The sequence below is a fragment of the Alexandromys fortis genome, unplaced genomic scaffold (assembly GCF_014885135.2).
Source record: "Alexandromys fortis isolate MF-2015 unplaced genomic scaffold, M_Fortis_MF-2015_v1.1 scaffold_181, whole genome shotgun sequence".
Classification (NCBI taxonomy): domain Eukaryota; kingdom Metazoa; phylum Chordata; class Mammalia; order Rodentia; family Cricetidae; genus Alexandromys; species Alexandromys fortis.
Genome location: NW_026068069.1, coordinates 2,622,875 through 2,644,793, shown reverse-complemented (window position 1 = coordinate 2,644,793; position 21,919 = coordinate 2,622,875). Strand labels below are relative to the sequence as shown.

General features: G+C 42.5%; 1 protein-coding gene across 1 annotated transcript in view; it reads left to right on the top strand.

The window, feature by feature from the left end:
- Megf10 (multiple EGF like domains 10) overlaps positions 1-21,919 on the top strand; it is a 155,685-nt gene that overhangs the window by 55,380 nt on the left and 78,386 nt on the right. Inside the window, exons 4-5 of the mRNA XM_050120904.1 lie at positions 789-889; positions 21,572-21,664. Coding sequence (XP_049976861.1) covers positions 789-889; positions 21,572-21,664 — 194 coding nt within the window. The remainder of the gene's footprint in view (positions 1-788; positions 890-21,571; positions 21,665-21,919) is intronic.

The window sequence follows — 21,919 nt, the reverse complement described above, 5'->3', positions numbered from 1 at the left end:
CCTCCCTTTCTCCCTCCCTCCCTCTCTCCTTCCCTCCCTTCCTTCCTTTTTTTTTTTTTTGAGACAGGGTTTCTCTGTGTAGCCCTGACCAGGTTGGCCTCAAACTCAGAGATCTGCCTGCCTCTGCCTCCTGAGTGCTGGGATTAAAGGCATGTGCCACCACGTCCAGCTAATAAGTTTCTTTATTAAACAGATTTTACATTCTCTATCTTAACTTTCTAGAAGTATAAGTTCTAATAAGAGAAATAGAAAGTCTTTATATTATTTTGCTTGCTGACATTCGTTCCTTAGTTCCTAAAATAGTGCCTGCAATGTGCTAAATGCTAAGGAATGCATGTATTTCTTAAATCAGTGAATGAATGGGCTTCAGTTGAATCAGATGGTAAAATTAGTCTTCTATTTCATAGCAGGATGACACTATGTTGAATTTTAAAAGAAAGCTCATGAATTCTTCCTTTGAAACATAAGTGAATGATACCTAGATAGGTATCATACATTAAGTTAATCAATACTTTGCATCTATTTCCAGGGAGATGAAGTAGAAAAATCACAGCACTTCTGATGCCTTGCAATAAAGTTCAGATTGGCTGGCATCGGGAATCCTCTTTAGCATCTTAATAATGAACTATAATAGTCGTGGTCAAGCCTATATTCTTTTTATATCCTTCTTGTTTTGAGACACTTTGCTTTTTATACCTTTATTATTGCTGATAGCTATTTTTGTTAAAGCAGAGATCATTCCTTATTAGCTTGATAATCAGAGCTAATTTTGCAACCTTTTCATACAGAATCAGTTACCGGACGGCCTACCGCCATGGGGAGAAAACTATGTACAGGCGGAAATCGCAGTGCTGCCCCGGATTTTATGAGAGCCAGGACATGTGTGTCCGTAAGTAAGGTGTCCATGCTTCATGCTGTTCTTTCATGTCCAGTGCTGCCTCTGGGAGTGGCAACTGAGCTGGGGACCTTGGGAATAGGATGTTTGAAATGCTCCCCTTTGCATCCTGTCTGTTGGGCTCTTGGCTTGTATCCTGCAAAAAACTTTAACTTGGTTCCCAAGTCTGCTGTGGGACAATGGTTTTAGCCTGTCAAGATTTGTTTCTTGTACTTGTTTAATAAATGCTGATTGGCCAATAGCCAGACAGGAAGTATAGGTAGGGTGACCAGGCAGGAAATAGAGGCAGGGCAATGAGAATTCTGGGAATAGGAAAGTTTCAGTCTTCAGTTGTGACCTAGATGCAGAGGACACAAGATATGACTGCCCTGTCGAAAAAGATACCAAGCCACGTGGCTAACTCAGACAAGAATTATAGGCTAATGTAAGTTATAAGAATTAGTTAATAAGAAGCCTGAGCTAATGGGCCAATAAGTTTATGATTAATGTAGGCCTCTCTGTGATTTCATTGGGACTTAATGGCTGCGGGAACTGGGCAGGACAGAAAACTCAGTCAACACAAGTCCTATCAAAACTCTTCAGATGAGGGGCTGGAGAGATGGCTCAGAGGTTAAGAGCACTGGCTGCTCTTCCAGAGGTCCTGAGTTCAATTCCCAGCAACCACATGGTGGCTCACAACCATCTGTACTGAGATCTGGCGGCCTCCTCTGGCATGCGGGCGTACATGGAGACAGAATGTTGTATACACAATAAATAAATAAACCTTAAAAAAAAACCAACTCTTCAGATGAGTGTTGCCTGAGGAGAAAACAGCTGTACAGAAGATGATGTAAGGCCGGATGTGGCCTTGTCAACTGTCGTTTCAGCTGGAATTTGGTTAGGAGTCTCTGGGCTGAGATCATGGAAGAGAGCAGGAGCATCGTTCTCCTGCTGCAGCTAACTTCTGAGGGGCCAGTGTGCTTTTCTATGTCACAGAAAGATGAAGAGATGGGTCCAGGGCACACAGCACAAGTGCGTGTTTACTGGAATTTTCCTTCCCTGTTGCAGAACCCCCACTTGACTCTGAGACATCCTGGGAGAAGCCTAGAGTTTATAACACTTTCTGAAGACTCTAGATCTAATGCAATGCTGTTACAGTGGCACTTTTGTGGTATCATTTTGCAAAAGTCACGTAGAAGAGAAATCATGAAGAACTATCTAATTCAAGTGTTGTGGCTCAACACTCAGCTGTACAGCAACCTCCACTCCTGAGCCGAGGCACTGATACTGAGGCGAGCAGAGACAGAGGTCTGCTGTAATCTGGAGGCAGCGGAGATGCCTGCTGGGTCTGAAGGGACGGTCCTAGCTCCACCAACCAACCGCTCAGCTGGGTGGCCTCAGAGTCATCATCTCTGTACTCTAGGAGATCCCTTATGCTCCTTCTTGGCTCAGAGAGTGGGGGTGGGGACTTAAATCTTAATGCAGACATTAATAGCTCCCCAACTTTGGTTCAGAACTGTCATTGTATCTATTGACAGATGCTCATGGGCAAACAAAAATACAATATGGAATTAACAAAAAGGAACCAGAAGTACACAGTGCGTGGGCTCATGCAGGCAGTAAATGTCCTCTGAAACCGGCAATGCGTTGTTGTGCTGTAGATAGTTCTAAATTAAACTCGTGTGGCTATGTACATGATCTCTTAGCTGTCTCTATTATGAACTGCCCTGCAAGCTGTCCCTGTGCTTAAATAATTCACTTCCTAAATCAGTTAAGTCCAAATGCCTAGAAGTAGAATTGCTAGGCCCGAGGTGTACACATCTGGAGGTATAGACACTATAAGGAAGTGAGAATGCCCGTTAGCATACACTCCCTGACAAGTTTTGTTCCTAATTTGCATATCTTTGATGAATGAGGATGGTGGGTAAGGAAAATTACATGTTTGTGATCAAATAGAATAATCAGCAGCTGATGTCATTGGCCTCAGCTGATGAGAAGCTGTCAGAAGAAAGACTGGGAATACAGTGGAGGGTGGAGGCCTTACTGACTGGGCTGGCCATCCTCCAAGGATGTGGGTGACATGATTTTGGTGCCCTTAGTTAGGGTTCAACTCACACTGAGTTGTCAACCCACACTGAGAGTACTTCTGTCCCCAGATCGTAGGACTCGTGAATAAAGTCGCAATGCTCTTTCTCTGCACAGGGCTTGGGCTTGTGCAGGCCTTGTCTCTGGCCATAACTCCCCTCCTGGAATGCCTGCACAGAGGAAATGAGATCCAACAGGCCAGCTAGTTGTGTGGGAAGTATGGACCCAAGCAGGATCAGTGTTCCATGACCACAGCTGCAAATCTACGAGTTTATCTTGCCTGGAATTATGCTGGCAAAATATCAGTCCTTTTCTTCCACTAGACTCATATAATGTGTCCCCCAGGCTATGTGAATGACACCTTTAGCAATTGCTTCTAAAATCCTTTTTCTAGGCCTTCTTAGCTTACCTGCTGTCCCTATAGGCAGAAAAAAAGTTGTTTTTTTTTTTCCTTTTAGATATGTTAATGTATTTAATCAGCTTACTGTCTGCTTTCAGCAGCCTGGGAGCTATTTGGCTTTTTTTAGGGCAGTTTGCACTTATAAGCTGTGATGTCTTATTTGGTTGCTGAATGCCCTGAAAAGAACTGACTTCTCTCTCTTGATTGTGATGAAGGATGACTTTCCCTATAACTGGTCTGCATTCTCTACCCCTGGGCTAGCTAGGTACCACTGTGGAGACAGCAGGGAGACAGAGGATAGTGTTCTTGGTGCTACTCTTGTGATCTCTCCTCAACAGGTTTTGGTAATCATTTTTAACTGTTCCCAGAAAGGAGAGGAAGTAGGGACCGGTCCTTAGTTCAAGTTGATCAGTGATCACCTGCTTTCCTAGAAGGCAGAGAAAGATGCTTTCCTCTGCATTCACAACCAAATTTCTTTTAGATAGCTGGAAAAATCTCCTCCAGGAGAAATGGGTTCAGGTATCCCAGGCTGGCCTTGAACTTGCCAAGAAGCCTAGGATGACCTTGAACTTCTGATCCTCCTGACTCTACCTTCTGAATGCTGGGATTACAGGCTTTGTGCTACCACGCCCAGCAGATTTGGTTTATACAGTGTTAGGTATCAAAACCAGGGCTGCACAGATGCTAAACTATCACTCTGTCAACTCAACTATATCCACAGTCCTTAAAGGACATTTGGTATTCTATTTTGCCATGTAAAGGAATTCATTGTTTTTTTTTTTTTTTTTTTTTTTTTTTTTTTTTTTTTTTTNTTTTTTTTTTTTGTGTGTGTGTGTGTTTTGTTTTTCCCCAAATCATTTTCTCCTCTTCTTCTTCTTCATAGGAAAGGCATGTCAGGTTCAGTACAATTAAAGTTAACATGTACTGATCGTCTATAGTATAAAATCCAAGAGCTGGCCTCTGCGATTGCATGCTTATTCGAGAGGGCAATGCTCCTCTCAGTTTGCCCTAAGTAGTTTTTAATTGCTTCAAAACAACAACAGATGAATAGTTGTCTCGGCCAAGTGTTTACTCTGCACCAGGCATACAGATCATCATCCTAATCCCCCCACACTCACTGTGAACCAGGTATGGTCGTGTGTATTGTAGAGGAGGAGACCGAGGTGCTGGTGAGTGGGGGGGGGGACGGGGCTGTATATATAGTCTGCGTGTGGAATGAGCTACTTGGGCCAAGTGAAAGAAGGTGGCGAAGCAGCTGACAGCTGGAGACTCACCTCGCTCCTGTCATTCTGTGTTTCTCAGGAGTGGCTCAGTGGCATTGTGGTTACATGGCCTCAGCGATATCAAAGGAGCTGATAGACAACTCTGCTTTAGAAAACAAAGTCACTTTATTCAATTCACAAATTCCATTCTGTTTTTTTTTTTTTTTTTATGCTCATCTCTTTCAAAGTGACTAAAACAGGCAAACATTTTCTCTTTTGATGTTGTCCTTTGAAAATGTTTCTGAAAACAACTTTTGTAGATATTGTTTTGATAGATAACAAATGTGGCGATCCTGTCTGAATGAGCCCTGGCAGCTGCTTGTGGATGCAGAGGTGTACCTGGGGGTGGGTGTGGGTCTTTTAGTTAGTGAGGGAGCCTTGTCTGGTATATACTTCTGTTTATACTTTGGGGGTTCTGAGGATAAGAATAGAAGTTCAGAAAAACCCAGAAGCTTTTTAATTTCAAATCCAAAGCAGGGTAGGTCTGGAGTTCAGCCTTTGTGGGGATTCTCACAAAAAGTCCCTCAAGATGTGGCCTTCCTTCCGTGTTTACTACCAATGGAGACCACAGAGGATGTTGAAATATACTCCTTATTCTGCCAGCTACGGGGAGAAATCCCTGGAGAACACCACCATGTTTTCCTTGTGTTTGGAGCACAGTGAGGAGACCTTCTCTGCTTGAGACAGGAATGAGCGGGCAGACCCTCTGGGGAGATGGTGAGAGGCAGACCCTAAATCAGTGGGTCTGCGCTGGACACAGATCTATGTGTTTCTACTGAAGGTTCATGGCTCTACAGAAGCCACAGGGCCACAGAACACACTTTGAGCAACAAGGCTTCTGCTAGGAGACAGATGAGTGTTGTTGGGAAGGAAGAGGCGATAGTGTAAAGTAGAGCCCTTTTTTTTTTTTTTTTTTTTGAGTCTGGTTGGGAATAAGAAGAAATAGGAAAAATTTTCACCAAGAAAATGTCACTAGGACATGAAGATATTTGTGATACTGAGATTTTGATTTTTAGTCTGTTCATAAATCATGATGACTGTCAACCTAATCCATCCTTGGATTGGGTTTACCTGATCTGATATCTAGCTATTTTTTGAGATGGAAAAACATCTTCATCTTAGTGAAGTAATGCCCAGAGAATGAAAATAGTTGAAATTGTGTGTGTGTGTGTAGAAATATGTGTGTGTTTGTTTGCATATGTGTTTATATATGCATGTAAATGCATGTTTTTTTAAAAGTCACCTATTTGATCTTTTATAAAGAATGCTATTGATTAAATTGTCAGGTTCTTGTCCCTAACTACATACTCACTCAAACATATGCCAATCCATTTTTATTAACACACACTGATACTCACGTTGAAATCTCTGTTGTCTTCTGTGGTTTTTTGCTGTAGCTTGGTTAATACACTGGTTTCGTACAATCATCTTAATGGATGTATGGGCATCACAGTTATGAACCGTGAGGTTTATCCGCGTTGCAGCACGTGTTGGGATTTCCTTCTTCTCCATAAGGCCAAGTGTTATTTAACATTGTTTGCTGAAGTTTTTAAACCCCAAAGAGCACGGTCTGTGCTACTGCGTTGATGGAGGATACCAATCCCACTGTCTTCACTGTGGTCCATCGCAGATGCCTTAGAATGTAGACCCATTGCTTCCTACTAGGTTTCAAATGACATACATTGGATATCTCAGTTCTTTGAATATTGTAATTCCTTCTTAAGAGACTTTCAATTAATTTTTTTTGTCTAATAACCACGATAAATGACTCAATCATGGATTCTTCTCTTTTATTTCTTGTGTTCTAAGACCACCTATGCCTTGTAAATGTTAAAATGATATCGTTTGCATTCTGAAAACTCTTGACTGTTTCAGAAGTGAAATCTCAACTTTTGAGCTTTTCTGTTTGAGATTAAAGAAACAGTCACCTTCTGTTGATGTCCTTCAGGGCTTTATCTATGTTCAAAGGTAGCAGCGTGGTGCAGACTGGAGAGAGGGCAGATGGATCATTGGCTCCTCCCTTCTCAACAGGGCCATTTTGTTTACTAGAAAGAAAAGACCTACTTCAGAGACAATAATTTGTTTTGTGTTTAATTTTTTATCAAAATATTTTTCTCAGTGAAGTAATTTTTTTGTCTTTATGAAACGTGAGAGGGAAACAAAACAGTCACTCATATGTTGCCATTTTAGTGTGAAGTACTATAGATATTTTGCCTGTTTTTAAAATCCAAAACAAATTTATAGATCTACACCATGTGAACACTTTTTGTTGAATAGTTTCATTCATTTGTATTATATCACGGATATATTTCCTGTAAGTAAATCAAATCTAGTAGTTTAGTCATTAATTTACATACCTAATAAGTTAATCATTTTATGGGCTGAATACTGTATTGATATGTACTAATGTTAGCTACTAAAATAATAAGCATCATTTCATAAATCTTTCTGCAGAGATGAGTGATTCATAAGACAAATTATGCTGAGTAGAATTTCTGGGACAAAGAGCATATGAGTTTATTTTGTGTTATTGTAATGAAATACCTGTCAGGCTGCTTTACAAAGAAAAGAGGCTTATTTAGCTCACAGTTCTGCAGGTTCAAGAGTATGACATTGTTTCTATCTCTTGGCTGTCTTACATGATGTGGAGAGAATGCATGTGGACCAGACAAGTGTCAGAGATACTGAACATTTATAACATTCAGATAACATTCAAAACACACACACATCTATAAATGTATATATGTTTGTATATGTCTATAAATGTATATATACATATATATATGTTACACACACATATGTATTACATCCAGGAGAATTAACTCAGGTCCCAAGAGAAATAATCTTCCTTGAGGCACACTCTGATCATCACAAGGACCTCCTATTAAACCCTATAGTGTAAAGATCCACATCACTTAGAACTGACATCATTAGGCTCAGACTTTCACATGAGGTCTCTTTGGTGGAAACACACAATGATCACAATCCAAAGCACAGCAAAGGGGGTACACATTGCATGATTTTGGATTTAGTTCAGCTATGAGGTACCCGAAGGTAGCCAAACCAATAGGGGACAAAATAATTTCTACCTTTCCCATCTACCATCTTTAGGGGGAGTGGTCTGTACTTCCATATACCACAACTGAGCACCACATATCAATCTAGTTTCCAAAGAGCCAGTGGAAGAGGCATGAAAAGAAGATCACAGGGCAATGCAACTACCTCTTAAGGTCATGCCGGAAGTGATTATGTCCCATTTCCTCCTACAATCACATGGTCAGATCTCATTAATGTGGGTTTATCAAGCTGCAAGGACATCTGTGGGAGAAGATAATGGGTTTTGAGAGACAATGGCAAGAATGATCTTCTCCACACATTAAATACTAATGTGTTTTCATCTATGCTGCCAAATTGCCGTCTGGATGAGTTAGAACGGCTTACATGCCTCTTCACCCCAGTAATGCATGGGGGTGCCCATCTTCCCGTAACACTGACACTAAGTATTACTGGGTTTTTTTCATTATGTTGGGTAAAAAAAAATTAGGACCTTGCTTTCTTTTGCATTTCCAAATTACCAGTGACGCTGATCTCTTAAAACTTATTTCTGTTATCTCTTTGTTTTCTGACTTAAAGGACTAGAGCAGAATGGGAGACGAAGAGAGACTTTGCCTTTCAGAGAACCACAGGAAACAAATTAGAACAACTGGGGATGATGCAAACGGAAAGAGGATGAGGAGGGTTTGGGGGCTGGTGAAAGTAACAGCTGGAGACCTAAAGACCAACGAGCACATGTGTAGAGCTGACTCCAACAGAAGCACAGCTAGGACTCCCCAAGACCTTTCATCTCATCTGCTTAATGGACACACATCGTCTGTGCACCCCAATCTTCCATAGGGCTTCCCCTCCCAACACCTTGGCTGCGTGCTGCTCCTCTAGTGAGGGGTACTCCTCCCCACGCTCTCTCCCCTTGGGGGAGAGGTGATCTATGACCCCATGGCAGTGAGGGGAGGAAAGCTCTTGGTCCAGCAGAAACATAAGCGTGTAACTCATGCGAAGGATTCCAGAGCTGTGATCCCCAGAGCACTGTAGCTCTTTCAGGAACATTTTGTAGTAAAGAAACCTTTAAAACTATACTAAGGACTTTACCATTGTCTACATTATAATCCTATGAAAATATGCTTGTTGCCACACACAAATGATCTCCAAACGCTTCTTTGGGATCTGGCCTTTAGAAAGCTGGAGATGGTTTATGGATTTGGTTACACAGGACTTGGACAAGCTCATGAGTGGGATGCTAGCAGCTCCCTCTCGGTGGGAGGGAGCTGATAAATTCAGACACACATCATTCAGATGTTGTCTTTGGCTTCCTTTTGGCTGATGACAGAGCGCAGACCACTGTAAGCCTGGCAACCTACAGCAGACTCACCGAGGAAATGTCCAGGACAGGACTCCCTTCCCAGTTCACTTCCCATTCTCTCCGCCCCAGATGCCCTGCTTTTCCCTGCTGGGTGCTGCTGCAAAGGAAGAAGCACTTCTGAGGATGCTTTCCTCCGAGAGAAAATTAAAAGCAGCTATCCTATCCTTGTTAGATGGAAGTCTAAGTTTAATTTGAGTTAAAGCTCTAATGGGGGACTCTCAGGCTTGCGGGGAATGCAGAAAGGAAAGGCCTGAGCTCTGGCTTCCCCCTCCCCTTTAGCTTACAGGCCAGCTCCGGAGGATCAGTTCCCATGGATGTGCCCTCTTGTCTTTGGCACTTGTTAAGAGAACCTGGGAACCGTAAATAAAAAGCCCCAGCTCCCACACACGGCTCTCTATATGATTTCCTGTTTTCAGCAGAGAGTAGTGTGACAATTGATTACCAGAGCAGTGAAGAAATATTCACAGCTGATTTTAACTTGGCCAACTCGATGTACAACTGAACTGGCCAACGGGCAGCTAGAACTGTTGTTGGCGTTTGTATGAGAAAATAACTCCGAAGGCACGACCTCTGCTCTAGTTTAAATGTCATTTTTAAAAAGAAAAAGAAAACAAAAAACCAGAATATATATTTTTAAATTGTTTAGTACTTTCTAAAGTGTATTTTTTTTTATGATGAATCAGTTTTCTTTTTTTACAGAACCTAAATTTTTGTGTTTAGAAACTGCTAAGATAAAAAATAGTTCTTACTTTGAGTGGAAAAATAAAATCATATTTTTTGTGAAGCAAAATAAAATAGGCAATAACTTTAAACTGAAATACTGCAGCAAGGGCTGCGAGCATCTGCAGCTTACTTAGTCAGGATTCATTTCCTTCCGAAAGACATATGTATTGTACTTTGGAGAGTCACATGAGGCCTTTTGTCATGTGACACATAATTCTCTCTCCCACACCCCCAGCCTCTTCTTTTGTCTTTGGATATTAAGTTATATTAGACTGGAATTAACAAAAATGCTCCTTTTCAGGAGAATAGGTGCTTCTTTTGGAAGCAGCTGTCTGGAACGTGGTGTTTATAAAGAGTCTCAGGCTAAGTCTGGGATGAGAGAAAACTTGGGTAGTCAACGGGTGACTCAGGATTGCAGTGGGTGGCCTGTGTGCACCCTATTTTCTGTCCCTGCAATTATCCAGCATCCTAAGGGATTTTTGATCTCTTGGAGAGATGTCATGGAGATATCAGTTGTCCCAATTAATCATCATGGTCCCTAAATCACCTGTTATAAGCCCCCGTTAGTCCCATCTCTGCCACTTCACTGACGGTTCATGTCATCCGCTATACCAGGACAGACTGGCTGCTTCCAGGAAAGCCAGCGTATTTGCCACAGTAACTCAGGAAAACACTGTCTACAATTTTCTCAAGCGGATGAAGACATCCATCCGCATTCTGTCTCAGTGTCCGCCTAAGGAGGATTGCACTGGGAGAGAGACAGCAAGCTTGAGTATGTGGACCAACTGGGTACGGCTTGGGGAAAGAACTGGCTGAGATGCCGTCTCACCTCTCACCCCTTGGTGACAGTGGGCGACACGTATCCCCTTTTATCCAGGTTTTGTGTGACTTGAGTTTTGTTTTGTTTTGTTTGTTTTTCTGAGGCATTTTGAATCCATATTTTTTTTAGACTGTGAGTTGCAGGCGAGACCTCTCGTCGAGGGCTGATTAGACTCAAGAGTTTGGCAGAGTGCTTGTTTAAGGGGGAGAAGCGCTTCTATGGTTGGTAGGCAAAAACCAAGCCAGAGCGGAAGGCCTCTTTTTTGAAGTCTAAGGCAGCCAGAGCTTCCTACTCTGAGTTTGTCCGAGTCCCACAGGCTTGTTTAATTTGCAGTAACGATCTTGTCAAGCATTTCCAAAAAATCTGTTGTCTTTTAGACTCTTGAGCACAGCCTTTTGAGTAGAGATGAAAGTGAGGCAATCCCGTTAGGCTGGCCAGAGCCAACAATGAGATGGTATGTCCCTCAGTGTAACCACCCGGTCGTGCCCCTCCCGCACAAGCAGTGGATTTTTTCATGTTTCCATAGGGATCCCGTTCTCTGTTGCTATGGAGCCCTACTTGTTTCAGAGGCACCTACCAGAAAATGCAGGGAGAAGCCTTTTGTCCATACACTGCACCAGCAGGAATTCCAATTTTCCCACACGCCCTCTGGAACCTACTCTTGGATTTTCTGGTTGGGGACATTGGGCTCTGCTAGGAGCGAAGATCTAATAAATAATGCAGCGGGCCTTTGTTGTCCTCCTGGTCGTCGGTATCTCCCTGTTACTTAGACTGTTATAAATAGAAACTATGAATTTAATCTTAAAGAATTCCACCATGAATTTAAGATAGACACAGTACAATTCTGATGGAAATCTTGCCTGCTGCTCTTTCTGCCAAAGCAGGCCTGACTTTAGAATCCCGGGGAGACTAGGCTAACAGAAACAATGGAAGCTTGCCTCACCTCCAGGAAGCGAGTTTCTGAAATTGAAATTTTTTCGGGGTAGTTAGAATGTTCACAGGCCTAATAATTTATGCAGCGTGCTTGCAGGGACAGACACTCGCTAATGTAAAAGCCTGGGACTGAGAAGCAATTTTAACTGGATTGCTATTCAAATCTTTTTAGGACAAAGTAATTTAAAATAATAGAAAAAAAATAACCCCACATTTTGACATTTTGATTAGAGTGAACAACATTGACATGACCAGGTGACAGGCCTGCATTCCCTCCTCCTTCTCCAGTCTGGCATAGTGACTGCCAGAGCCCAGAGTTGTTCCCCCCCCCCCCCAGATAATCCAGTGGTAAACCTAAGGCCTCCATCTGCGCCACACACACTGCCCAGATAGTTTTTGTTTTCTTCAGCTGTAGCATTAACAATCTCCCAAGTTCTAGACTTCATCTGTTTCCAAGATAAATGAGTCTACGAGAGGTTTGAAAGAACTCAGAGAGAGCGCCCAGAGAATCTTTTACTCAGTAAAAGAAACTTCTCTACCAGGTCCCCGAGGAGGACCCGTTACCCTGAGATGGGTCTCCCGAGTCAGCTGGGCCACAGGAGTGGCCAGTATCCTAACGGCTAGTTGAATGAGGACAGAGGCCTAGTGGCTGCTTATCCTTCAAAACAGCAGCTGAGTTCGTCTGGTACACTTGTGTGGACTTGTGGGCATAAAATGAGGGAAGGCACCAGAGATGGAATTGTCCTAGGAGAAGACTGGCTTCCCGAAAGTGGGTCTTGGGTACCATCTGTAGTCCCATGCTCCTCATGTGAACGATGGGCTGCGTATCCTGTAGCGTTTGTTGCTACATTATGAGGTATTTTGGGAAATGGCCTTGGGAATGCTTGGAGTGAAAGGTGTGTCTCAAACTTATTTGCCATGGACCTCCCTCCCCCATCAAACAATCCAAGCTGAATCCACAGGTGTAGCAGACATATTTGTCCTCCAGTGTGGAGGAGAGGTCTATTATACTGACTTCACTGGTGGGAGGTTGTCTTGGTCTTTCTTCTAAATCTTTAACCATTATCACTGAAAGTATGTCATGGCCAACTATTATTTAGCTAGAAGATGTCAACACATATGCATATAAAATGTCAAAATTTGAATAGCCATATAAGTGACAGATCTGTCAGGGTTAAATTTAAAGTCAAGGGGAAAATAGCAATTAAGTTTAAAATGTGACCTTCAAAGAGCACAAAGTCCCCTTTATTTGTTCCTTTTGGGCCTTTCCTGATGTCCTCTAAAGTTGTCTGAGTAACAAGTCCAGATGGTCTGACATATATTCATTTTAGACTTTTCTTTTTTATATATATTTTTTTATATTTGGTGTGTGTATGTGCATGCATGTGTGTGTGTGTGCACGTGCGAGTGTGTAGGGGTTACCACAGTGTACATGTGACATGACTTCTATGTGAGGGTCAAAGGAAAACTTTTGGGAATTAGTTCTTTTCTTCCCATATGGGTTTTGGGATCAAACGTAGGTCTCCAGGTTTGTATAGCAAGCAACTTTATTTACCCACTGGGTCATCTGGCTGGCCCTATTTTATTTTTTTAATATAGAGTTTTGATGTATTTCCTAGTCTGGCCTTGAACTGACACTCTCAGTGAATCTCTTGCCTCAGTCTCATGGGTTGCTGGGACTGCAAGGATATACTACTGTACTTAGCTTGTGATATACAGTCGAGTCTGGTTAGGTTCGTGCTGTGTCTTTGATTCTAACATGTTTTAGTAGCAGCTTGGGAAAGCCAGGGAATTAGAAGCACGGGCTTGATGTTCCTAAGTGACAAAGGATACAGAAAACTACACAGCTCCCAAGTTCTCTGACTATACTGCTTGTAGTATTCCTCTGATATATCTGGTCCCTAGCTATCTGGTTCCCAAAGGCTTTTAGTTGGTGTTCTATAACCAACCTTCCTTCCTTCCTTCCTTCCTTCCTTCCTTCCTTCCTTCCTTCCTTCCTCCCTCCCTCCCTCCTTCCCTCCCTCCTTCCTTTTTTCCTTCCTCTTTTCTTTCTTTTTCTTTTTTTTTTTGAACTTTCTAGTAGCCATGGATAGCTTGCTTGCTTTCTCTTTTCTGAATCAATTAGATTGCTTAATCTATACATTTTCCTTAAGGTGTCCATACTGTGAAGCAAAGGGTCCAGACAAGGAAAGCAACTATTAGTCCTTGACTCTTGGTCATGAGGAACTGATTGGCTCCCAAGTAGGTAGATGTCAGAGGAGAGTAGAAAGAGTGTGTGAGTGTCAGAGTCCAAAGCCAAGTGTCCACAGATCACCGCTGAAGGGAAAAGAGGGTGAGGGCACAGACTGGAAGAAGTGAAAGCCTAACCATGGCCTCACTGCCCTCTTAGCTTTCCTCAGGACTGGTTTTAATTATGAACATGTGATTCCGATGCAGAGGCCTGAAGCGCGTCTCAGTCAGGTAAACTAGGGCACAAACCATGTGGTGGAAAATGTTCTGAAATGACCCCATGACACCATAGGAAGGGGTCAGGCCAGGAGAGATGCCCTTCTAAGAGCAGAAGAGGCTGGCATGCCCTTCCTGTGGCACGGTCACACTTTTCTTACAGACACAGATGAGACCCGGCCAGCAGGGACTAACTCATCTCGAGGGAATGCAGCTTCCTTCTGGTCCCTTCTCTCAGTTGTCAGTGAGGAAATTTTCAATCCTGTTCGGAGTGAGTCATCAGACATGCCGGAGGCTGAGTTGTTAGGCATTTCCATGAAGGAAACTAGAGTTTATTCTGGCGTCTTTACCCTTCTGAAATGGTGGCTCATTAGGATCATATTACTGGCGTTTTTAAAGTCTGATTTAACCTAAAGAGACCAGTGTGAGAGTTGGAGCCAAAATCCATAATGCCTGTGTAAGTTCAGAATTCAGTGAAAACTCCACTTCCAAGCAATGAATAGGATTATGTGCTCCCCAGATGGCATTTCTATTCCATATATGGGCTCCATGCAACTGTCTTATTTCCACACAAATTTTTGGTTTTGTTTTTCCAACTTAAGTTATTTGCTTCACTGAGGAGAAGCTCAGGAGCACATCGCATTGTCTGCAAATACATTTCTTGAGAGAAGTCAAAATCAATTTGCAGAGCCCATTGACTCCTACAGAAATCGGAGGCCTGGGAAGGTAGCTCAGTGTCAGAGTGTTCGCCTACGTGGGTAAAGTCCTGAGTTCAAGTCTTGGCATCACAGAAAATGAAAAGTTAAAAGGAATCTCATAAAGTGTGTACAGTATTTTAGTGAAAGTTCAGATATTTCATTCCTACCCATCCCCCTTGGTATATAAAGTTATTTGGTCCCTTTAGAAGGTTCTCTTCATATTGTATTTTTTGAACAGTTTATAAAATGAACTGCACATATTTAAGTGGTACAAATTGGTAAGAATTGGCATGTGTGTAAACCAGTGAAATCCTTACCCCATTTGTGATAATGAACCTGCTCATAACTTCCTCCATTCATGCTTTCCTTTTCAATGATCTTACTCATAACTTCCTCCATTCACGCTTTCCTTTTCAGTGATCTTACTTGTAACTTTCTCCATCCATTCCTCCCTTTCCACTCTTCCTCAGGCAAGCATCACCCTGATTCTGTGGCTCTAGCTTAGGGTGCCTTTTCTAGAGTACTGTGTTCTCTCTGATGAACCATTTCCTTCATGAAGCATAATGAATTTGAGATCCACCCATGTTGTTGTGTAATCGTTAGTTCATTCTGAGTGATAGTTTTGTATGTACATTTCTCTTGTTTGTATCTGGAATACAATGGATGAGTTGAGATTTGGGCACAGGTATTCAAACCTGCTTTCTTTGGATACCTCAAAACTGGAAACATCCCACATGTCCGTAAGCATTTTGAGACAGTTCTAGCCTACTTTGATGCACCCATTATCATTTTTATATCACCTTCATTATCTCTGAAGATAATCTTTCCTCTAAAGTTATCATCATAGTATAATTACTGCAAGTTTTTTTTTTTAATCACTGTTATCTTGATTGGTTTATGGTCAACTTGGCACAAGCTCGAGTTATCTGGAATGAGAAATCTAAATCAAGAAGCTGTCTTCATTAGATTGCTTATAGGCAAATCTGTAGGACATTTTCTTGATTAATGACAGATGTGGCAAAGCCAAGCCCACGATGAATGGTGCCACCAGTGGGCATGTGGTTGGTCCTGAGCTGTACAAGTAAACTGAACAAGCCATGGAGGGCAAACCAATGAGCAGCACTCCTCCATGTCTTCTGCCTTGATTCCTGCTTCTAGGTTCCTGCTTTGACTTCACTCAGTGATGGAGTGTGGCCTGAGAGTCCTAAGCTGAAATACCCCATTTCCTCCCCAAGTTGCTTTTTGTTACAGTGTTTCATTACAACTTTATAAACATAACTAAGAGAGTTAGTGTGTCTTTTAAAACTATTTTGTGTTTAATGTGCTTTGTAATTATATTTTACATGTAATTTGTATAAACAAAGTATTTTCTTGCTGTTTTAAAGACTTCAGCCTGTTAAGCGAGAGGTTTAGGCTGTTCCACTTAATGTCATTACCGAAGCTATTAGGTTGGCTTTCTGTATTCCACCCTTCCTCAGTTCTCAGCTGCTTCTTTTTTGTTGGATACATTCCACTATTATATTCCTTCCCCCTTTTTTGGTTTATTAACTACAGCAGCTTTGCTGTTTTTTGTTTTTGTCTTAGGCTGACAGCCTAATTACTTAACTCTTCTCACACTCTAAGTTAAAGTTGTCTTTCACAGAGAGCCCCGTGCACACACCTTGTGGCAGTGATTTTACTTTTCCTCCCACCATTTGATCATCCTGCATAGGCTGGTGTGGTCCATTTGCTTCCAAGTCTAGTAGAAGCTCTGAGCTCTTGAGTATCTTTCTAACAGAAATGGGCCTTCAAGTCATTCCAATACAGATGCTCTATAGCCCTCACCTGACAGAGCTCTCAACAGGCCGGTGCACTAGTTTGGAATCACGTGGAGAAGAAAACAGATCCAGAACAGAAACCCAAGCAACTAGGGTTTGTGAGTGTCTTGAGGGTAGCTGACGGCATTCGTTCATCTAAGGGAAGGATTCAGAGTAGAGAGCACCATGGCCCGCTTGCTTCTTTTCCTAGGGCTGTCACCTGCATTCTGAAAATCCTGCTCTTCATCACTCAGGGTATCAGGGAGGAGGGAAGCTGGACTGACCACTGAGTCTGTTTGTCTTGCTGTCCACATGGACGCATCATTCTAGAAAGAAAGCCAGGAAATGTAGTTGGTTGCTGGTCGCTCTAGTCTCTCTGGCATGACTGGAATTCTGCTAATACAACAGGAGAGAGGAGTAATTTTCAATGTCTGCCAGACACACTGATAGCAATAACTCTGTATCTGCCTTTAAGAGACACAAAGAACCTATCAGAGTGGACAGAAAGAAATTTTGCATATGACTGTTTCCCTATTTTATTTACTGAATCCAGAGTTCTAGTTGCCTAGTTTACTCTTGATCTCTCCATGATGGTTAGCCATCTAGGGCCACTATGCAGAGAGGTTTTTGGTGACTATGGAGTAAGTAAGTGTTCCTGAATCCTAGAAATAAACTGTTTGGCTGTGGGATAGGGTACTAGGAAGAGAGAGTGTGAGGCAGCTACTTCAGGCCACTTCTGCATGTAACTGTTCTAAAAGTGCCCACTTCATTAACTCAGATGTCTTCTTTGTCAGGAGATCTTCCTTGATATCAACCCAGTTGGAATTAATTAATAACTTCCCCCAATTTCCGTAAGATTTTTTATGATAACTTTTGGAGAGATAATTCACATACTATATAAGTTATAGTTAAATTATGACATTCAGTCTGGTTTCAGAATATTCAGAGCTGTGCAAAATCACAAATTTTAAATGTTAAATCTGCATAGTCCCACATGTCCATCAACCACTAATGTATGTTTTGTATGGAGTGTCCTGTCCGCACATTTCAGATGGATGAATGATCCAATGTCCCCTCCCAGTCTCTCTCCAATACCTTTGCTGCTCCTTCATCTCCAGACTGTGTTCCTACTTAGCCAGATCCATTCTGTTTTCCTGATTCCAAACATTTCATGGTACCCTGCTCTCCTGTGTTTGTTGATAGAAAGGAAAGGAACATGAGGATGGTAAGCTATTAGGCAGCTAATTTTGAGATACATTTTGTTAATTTACATGAGTTGATTGCACACTGCCTGTAGAACAATGGATGCATTGCCTGAACAGATATATTAGGGGTAGGCAGGCGTCTCCAGTCTGCCCGCTCTTCCTTTCAGCTCTTCTCCACCCCTAAGAGTCAGTCTGAAGGGAAATGGATGTGGCAGAAGAGAAAACACTTGATGACGGCTAATGTCCCTCAGTATTCACAAGTGAAAAGGATGAGGCCCCTGGCATTAGTAGTGGGATTTAAATGGATTTAGGAACTGAGGCTGAAACCGGAGCCTAATTAGAAGATTCCAGGGTCACCAGTCAGTCCTCACCTGTCCACCAACAGAAAGCCTGGCCACAGCTCTCACTTCAAAGTCTCTGCCTGTTGGTCTCATTCGTATTTCTTGCCCCTCCACTCTTGAGGGAAAAGTTGGCTGTGCCTCGTAGCTTAATGTACCTCCAGCTGGGTACAGATTGTGGGCAAAGGTTCAACTTGTATCTGGCCCCAGAGAAAAGCTACTAAAAACATAGAGCATGAGATTAATTATGTCCTTTTAAAGGGAAAAATAATTTTTTAAAAAAATCATGTTGGATAGAAAGTTTGTGCTAGAGTTCTCTCTCTCTCTCTCTCTCTCTCTCTCTCTCTGTGTGTGTGTGTATGTACACACAAGTGCGGAGGCCACAAGACAGCCTTGAGTGTCATTCTTTGGGTGCCATTGAGTGTTTTTGAGCAGTGTCTTTATTGGCCTAAAGCCTACTGATTCAGCTAGACTGGATGCCCAGCAAGCTCCAGGGATCTGCCTTTTCCTGTTTCCCCATTTCCAGGATTACAAGTGAATGCCACCACATCTGCTTCTTCTCTTCCTCCCCTAACCCCTTCCCATTCTCAACCCCCTCCCCTTCCTCCTCCTTCATCCTCATAGCTCCATCATTGGCTCCATCACTGGCCGCCAGTCGTCTTCATGGCCTAGTCATCTTTTTCATCTTTGAACTTGGATTCTGTCTGTTGAACTCAGGCCCTCATGCTTGCAAACACTTTACTGACTGAGCTATCCCACCAGCTACATGGTACCTTAGTTTTAACTGCCCCTTTAAAAATAAAAAGAAAGGACATGGATAAGTAATTTTAAAAAAAACCTTCCTGTTCCTGTAGGTGAGCTCTTATAATGATTCTATTTTGTCTATGCTTGGGACACAAGTCCCTGAACACTTGCTAAGCTGAACACTCTTCTGGGCTAGTCCCGTTTAGCAGGATGTACATGGCTAGTTCACATCTTTAAGCTGCTTCATTTCCCATGTGGGATGAGTCCTGTACACCCGGCACCTAGAGCGGGTGATGTCTAAAGCTGTCTGGGGAAGCTGAGGACAGGTTAGGAGCTAATGCAGTTGATCATCCAGAGTCGGTTGCTGTCCCTGCATCCCAAACAGTTCTACTTAGCATCTCTGTGGCTGTGGCATCCTAGGTCACAGAGCATTTTGTAGCAGCCCCACTGCTTCCCTTTGCCCCTGACCATCTGTGGGCATGCGTGCAGGGCTATTCCTGGATTTGGGGAGCCAGAGACTGTAGGGAAGAACACAGAGAAGAGATGGAATTTGGATGGCGAGAGTAAAAGGCTGTGTTAGGACTTCGACTACGTGGAATAGAGTCTTATGTCCTTTGTGGACTCTAGACCATTGTTTTCATTACTTGGGCCATTATTTCAGGAGGCAACACACAAAGGTCATTCCATACGGTTGAGTTTTAGTTAAGACCCACCACCCCCACCCCTAGTTAGCTTTCTGATGAATTTGTTCTTATGTCAATAACCCATCCATATTTTGTTTCAGACATCGGTGTAATGTTAGCTCAAGAAATTTCTTAAAATAATCCAGATTTTAAATTATCACCACAAGATCTTTTTTTTTAAAAAATTCATTTGTAGCAAAGAAACCCTGTTTCACCTTAAAGGTAAATAGCGTCTAATTTCTAAATGTCTCAAGATATGAAAACATGATTTTAAATAGCTTCTGTACCCTGAAGGAGAAAAAAAAATGCTAAGCAACCATATGCTTCTACCCTAAATGCCATCAGTCCATGAGGCAGGTAAGGCCAAGCCTTGTCATGGTGACTTGTTTATGGTGACTCTTAGAAAGCGGGAGGCCTCTGGACGTGCTACCCTGTGACACCGTGTGTGCAGTAGGGAGCTTGCTCTGCATGATCATCCCGTCTCCTGTTGCGTTTAACTGGATCTTGTGTGTTTGAGTCCGGCAAGCTGATGGTACTAGTACCATCCATACCTAAATTTAAACAGATCACAGGAGAGAACTATGTGGCCTTACAAATGAACACCACCTGTGAGGTCAAACACGTGCACAGAGACAGAAGGAAGGGAATCCTGAGGTCAGCACATGTTGACTTCACGTGACCATATAAGTGACATATTGTGAGGCTGGTCTATCCATAAGCTATGCGTGGTTTCTGCTCTTACTGGCTATTAATGGTATAATATTCTGAATTGATTATTATAGGATCACCAAGTGCTTGCTTCCTTAAAGTTCTGATGTCAGGAAACTCTACTGTAGGTCAGAATCTCGTGCTCAACAGGCCTGGCATCCCAGTCACTGGGCCACTAACATGTGACTCATAGCTTAGTCTGGTGGTAGTGAGTCCTTCCGTGGTCCTCTGTCTACAGGTCTTAACTTCACTTGGACTTTTCCTTGCTAATTCTCAGAGTGAAGTGCTGACACCAGCCTGGTTCTCTGTCTGTCCTGTTGTCCCTGATCCTGCAACAAGCAAAACTCATCCCATTGGTTTTTGTTTTGATTTCTGGTGTTCACTTTCTCTTTATCCCAGATAACTTTTCATGTCTATGGTCAAGACTTTGAGTGACCATGATTGTGAATCTTATATATTCATAATACTCATCTATTACAGATTCATAATTATTCATATATATACATATATACATTATTGGCATGCATTATAACAACATTGGTGAATAAAGTACATAAAAATATTTAATGACATGCTTCTCATTATGTTGGGTAGAAAAAACAATTTAAAAATTACTATGGTTCTATTTTTTGTGTGAAGAAAACATGTATACTACAAAAAATAAATAATAAATATTGAAAACAACCACAATAAATGCTGCTAGCATGTGCAGCTGGACTCGAGGCTTACTTATGTACTGATATTTTATGAGGTTGGGCAGTTAACGTATTTCGCTTTAATAATAAGCACAGATTAATACAACGCATCTAAGTCAGGGTACTTTACTCCATCCTTAAGACAAATGTTGTAACTCCAAGTGCTTTCAATTAGCTCTCACAATAACTTCTCTATCTAGGTATTTAGAGAACACGGATGTGTGTGTGAGGCACTGAGGTCCAGCACGATGCATTTTCGACTCTGCTGTGTCATAGTGTGGATGCCTTTGCAGAGAAAGGCGGCATTGTTTCTGGTGACTATATCCTAGACAGGAAATGACCTCTTGACTGTGCCGTCACTGTGGAGTCCTCATATCTTGCTCTGTGGTTTATTTCTCCACGTCCACGCTTCCCAGCACAAAGAGGATGTATTTGGGAACCACTGAAACAGCTTCTAAAGTATGGATTAGACAATTCTCCTTGACCCTGCTGCCCTAATTTAGTGTGAAGCAGAATTGAACAGTAGAAATGGAGGAATTTCCTTAGAAATAGCAAAATAAGAAGGGAATTGTTTGGTTGTACAGTAGACTCTGAAAAGGGCCGAGGAGAGGATTGAAGGCAGCTATGAAGCACGCATGTTGTTTTTAGTGATATGTGAGCCTAGGGAGCGCAACAGCTGTGTTGTTTTTTTTTTTTCTTGTGCCAACTTTCTCGGTTTGATTGATATTTTTTTCCTCTCTGACAGCTCACTGTGCTGATAAATGTGTCCACGGCCGCTGCATCGCTCCAAACACCTGTCAGTGTGAGCCCGGCTGGGGTGGGACCAACTGCTCCAGTGGTGAGTGCCCATCTGCCATTGTCTGTCTCCGGGGGTTGTTGTGTGGGCCCCTTGTCTGCGGGTTACCCTAAGCCAAAGTTCCTGTCTCCATCCCAGGCAGAGGGCCTTGTGGATTGCAAATCTACCTCATCCATGCTGTTCCTCCAAGCTCCACGCATGTAGCACAGAGAGCACTGCGGTTGAGTAGAAAGGAAGGTTCTCGGAAAGGAGCGTTAGGGAATCTGCGACCCACACCTCTGTCAGGATCAGAGTGGG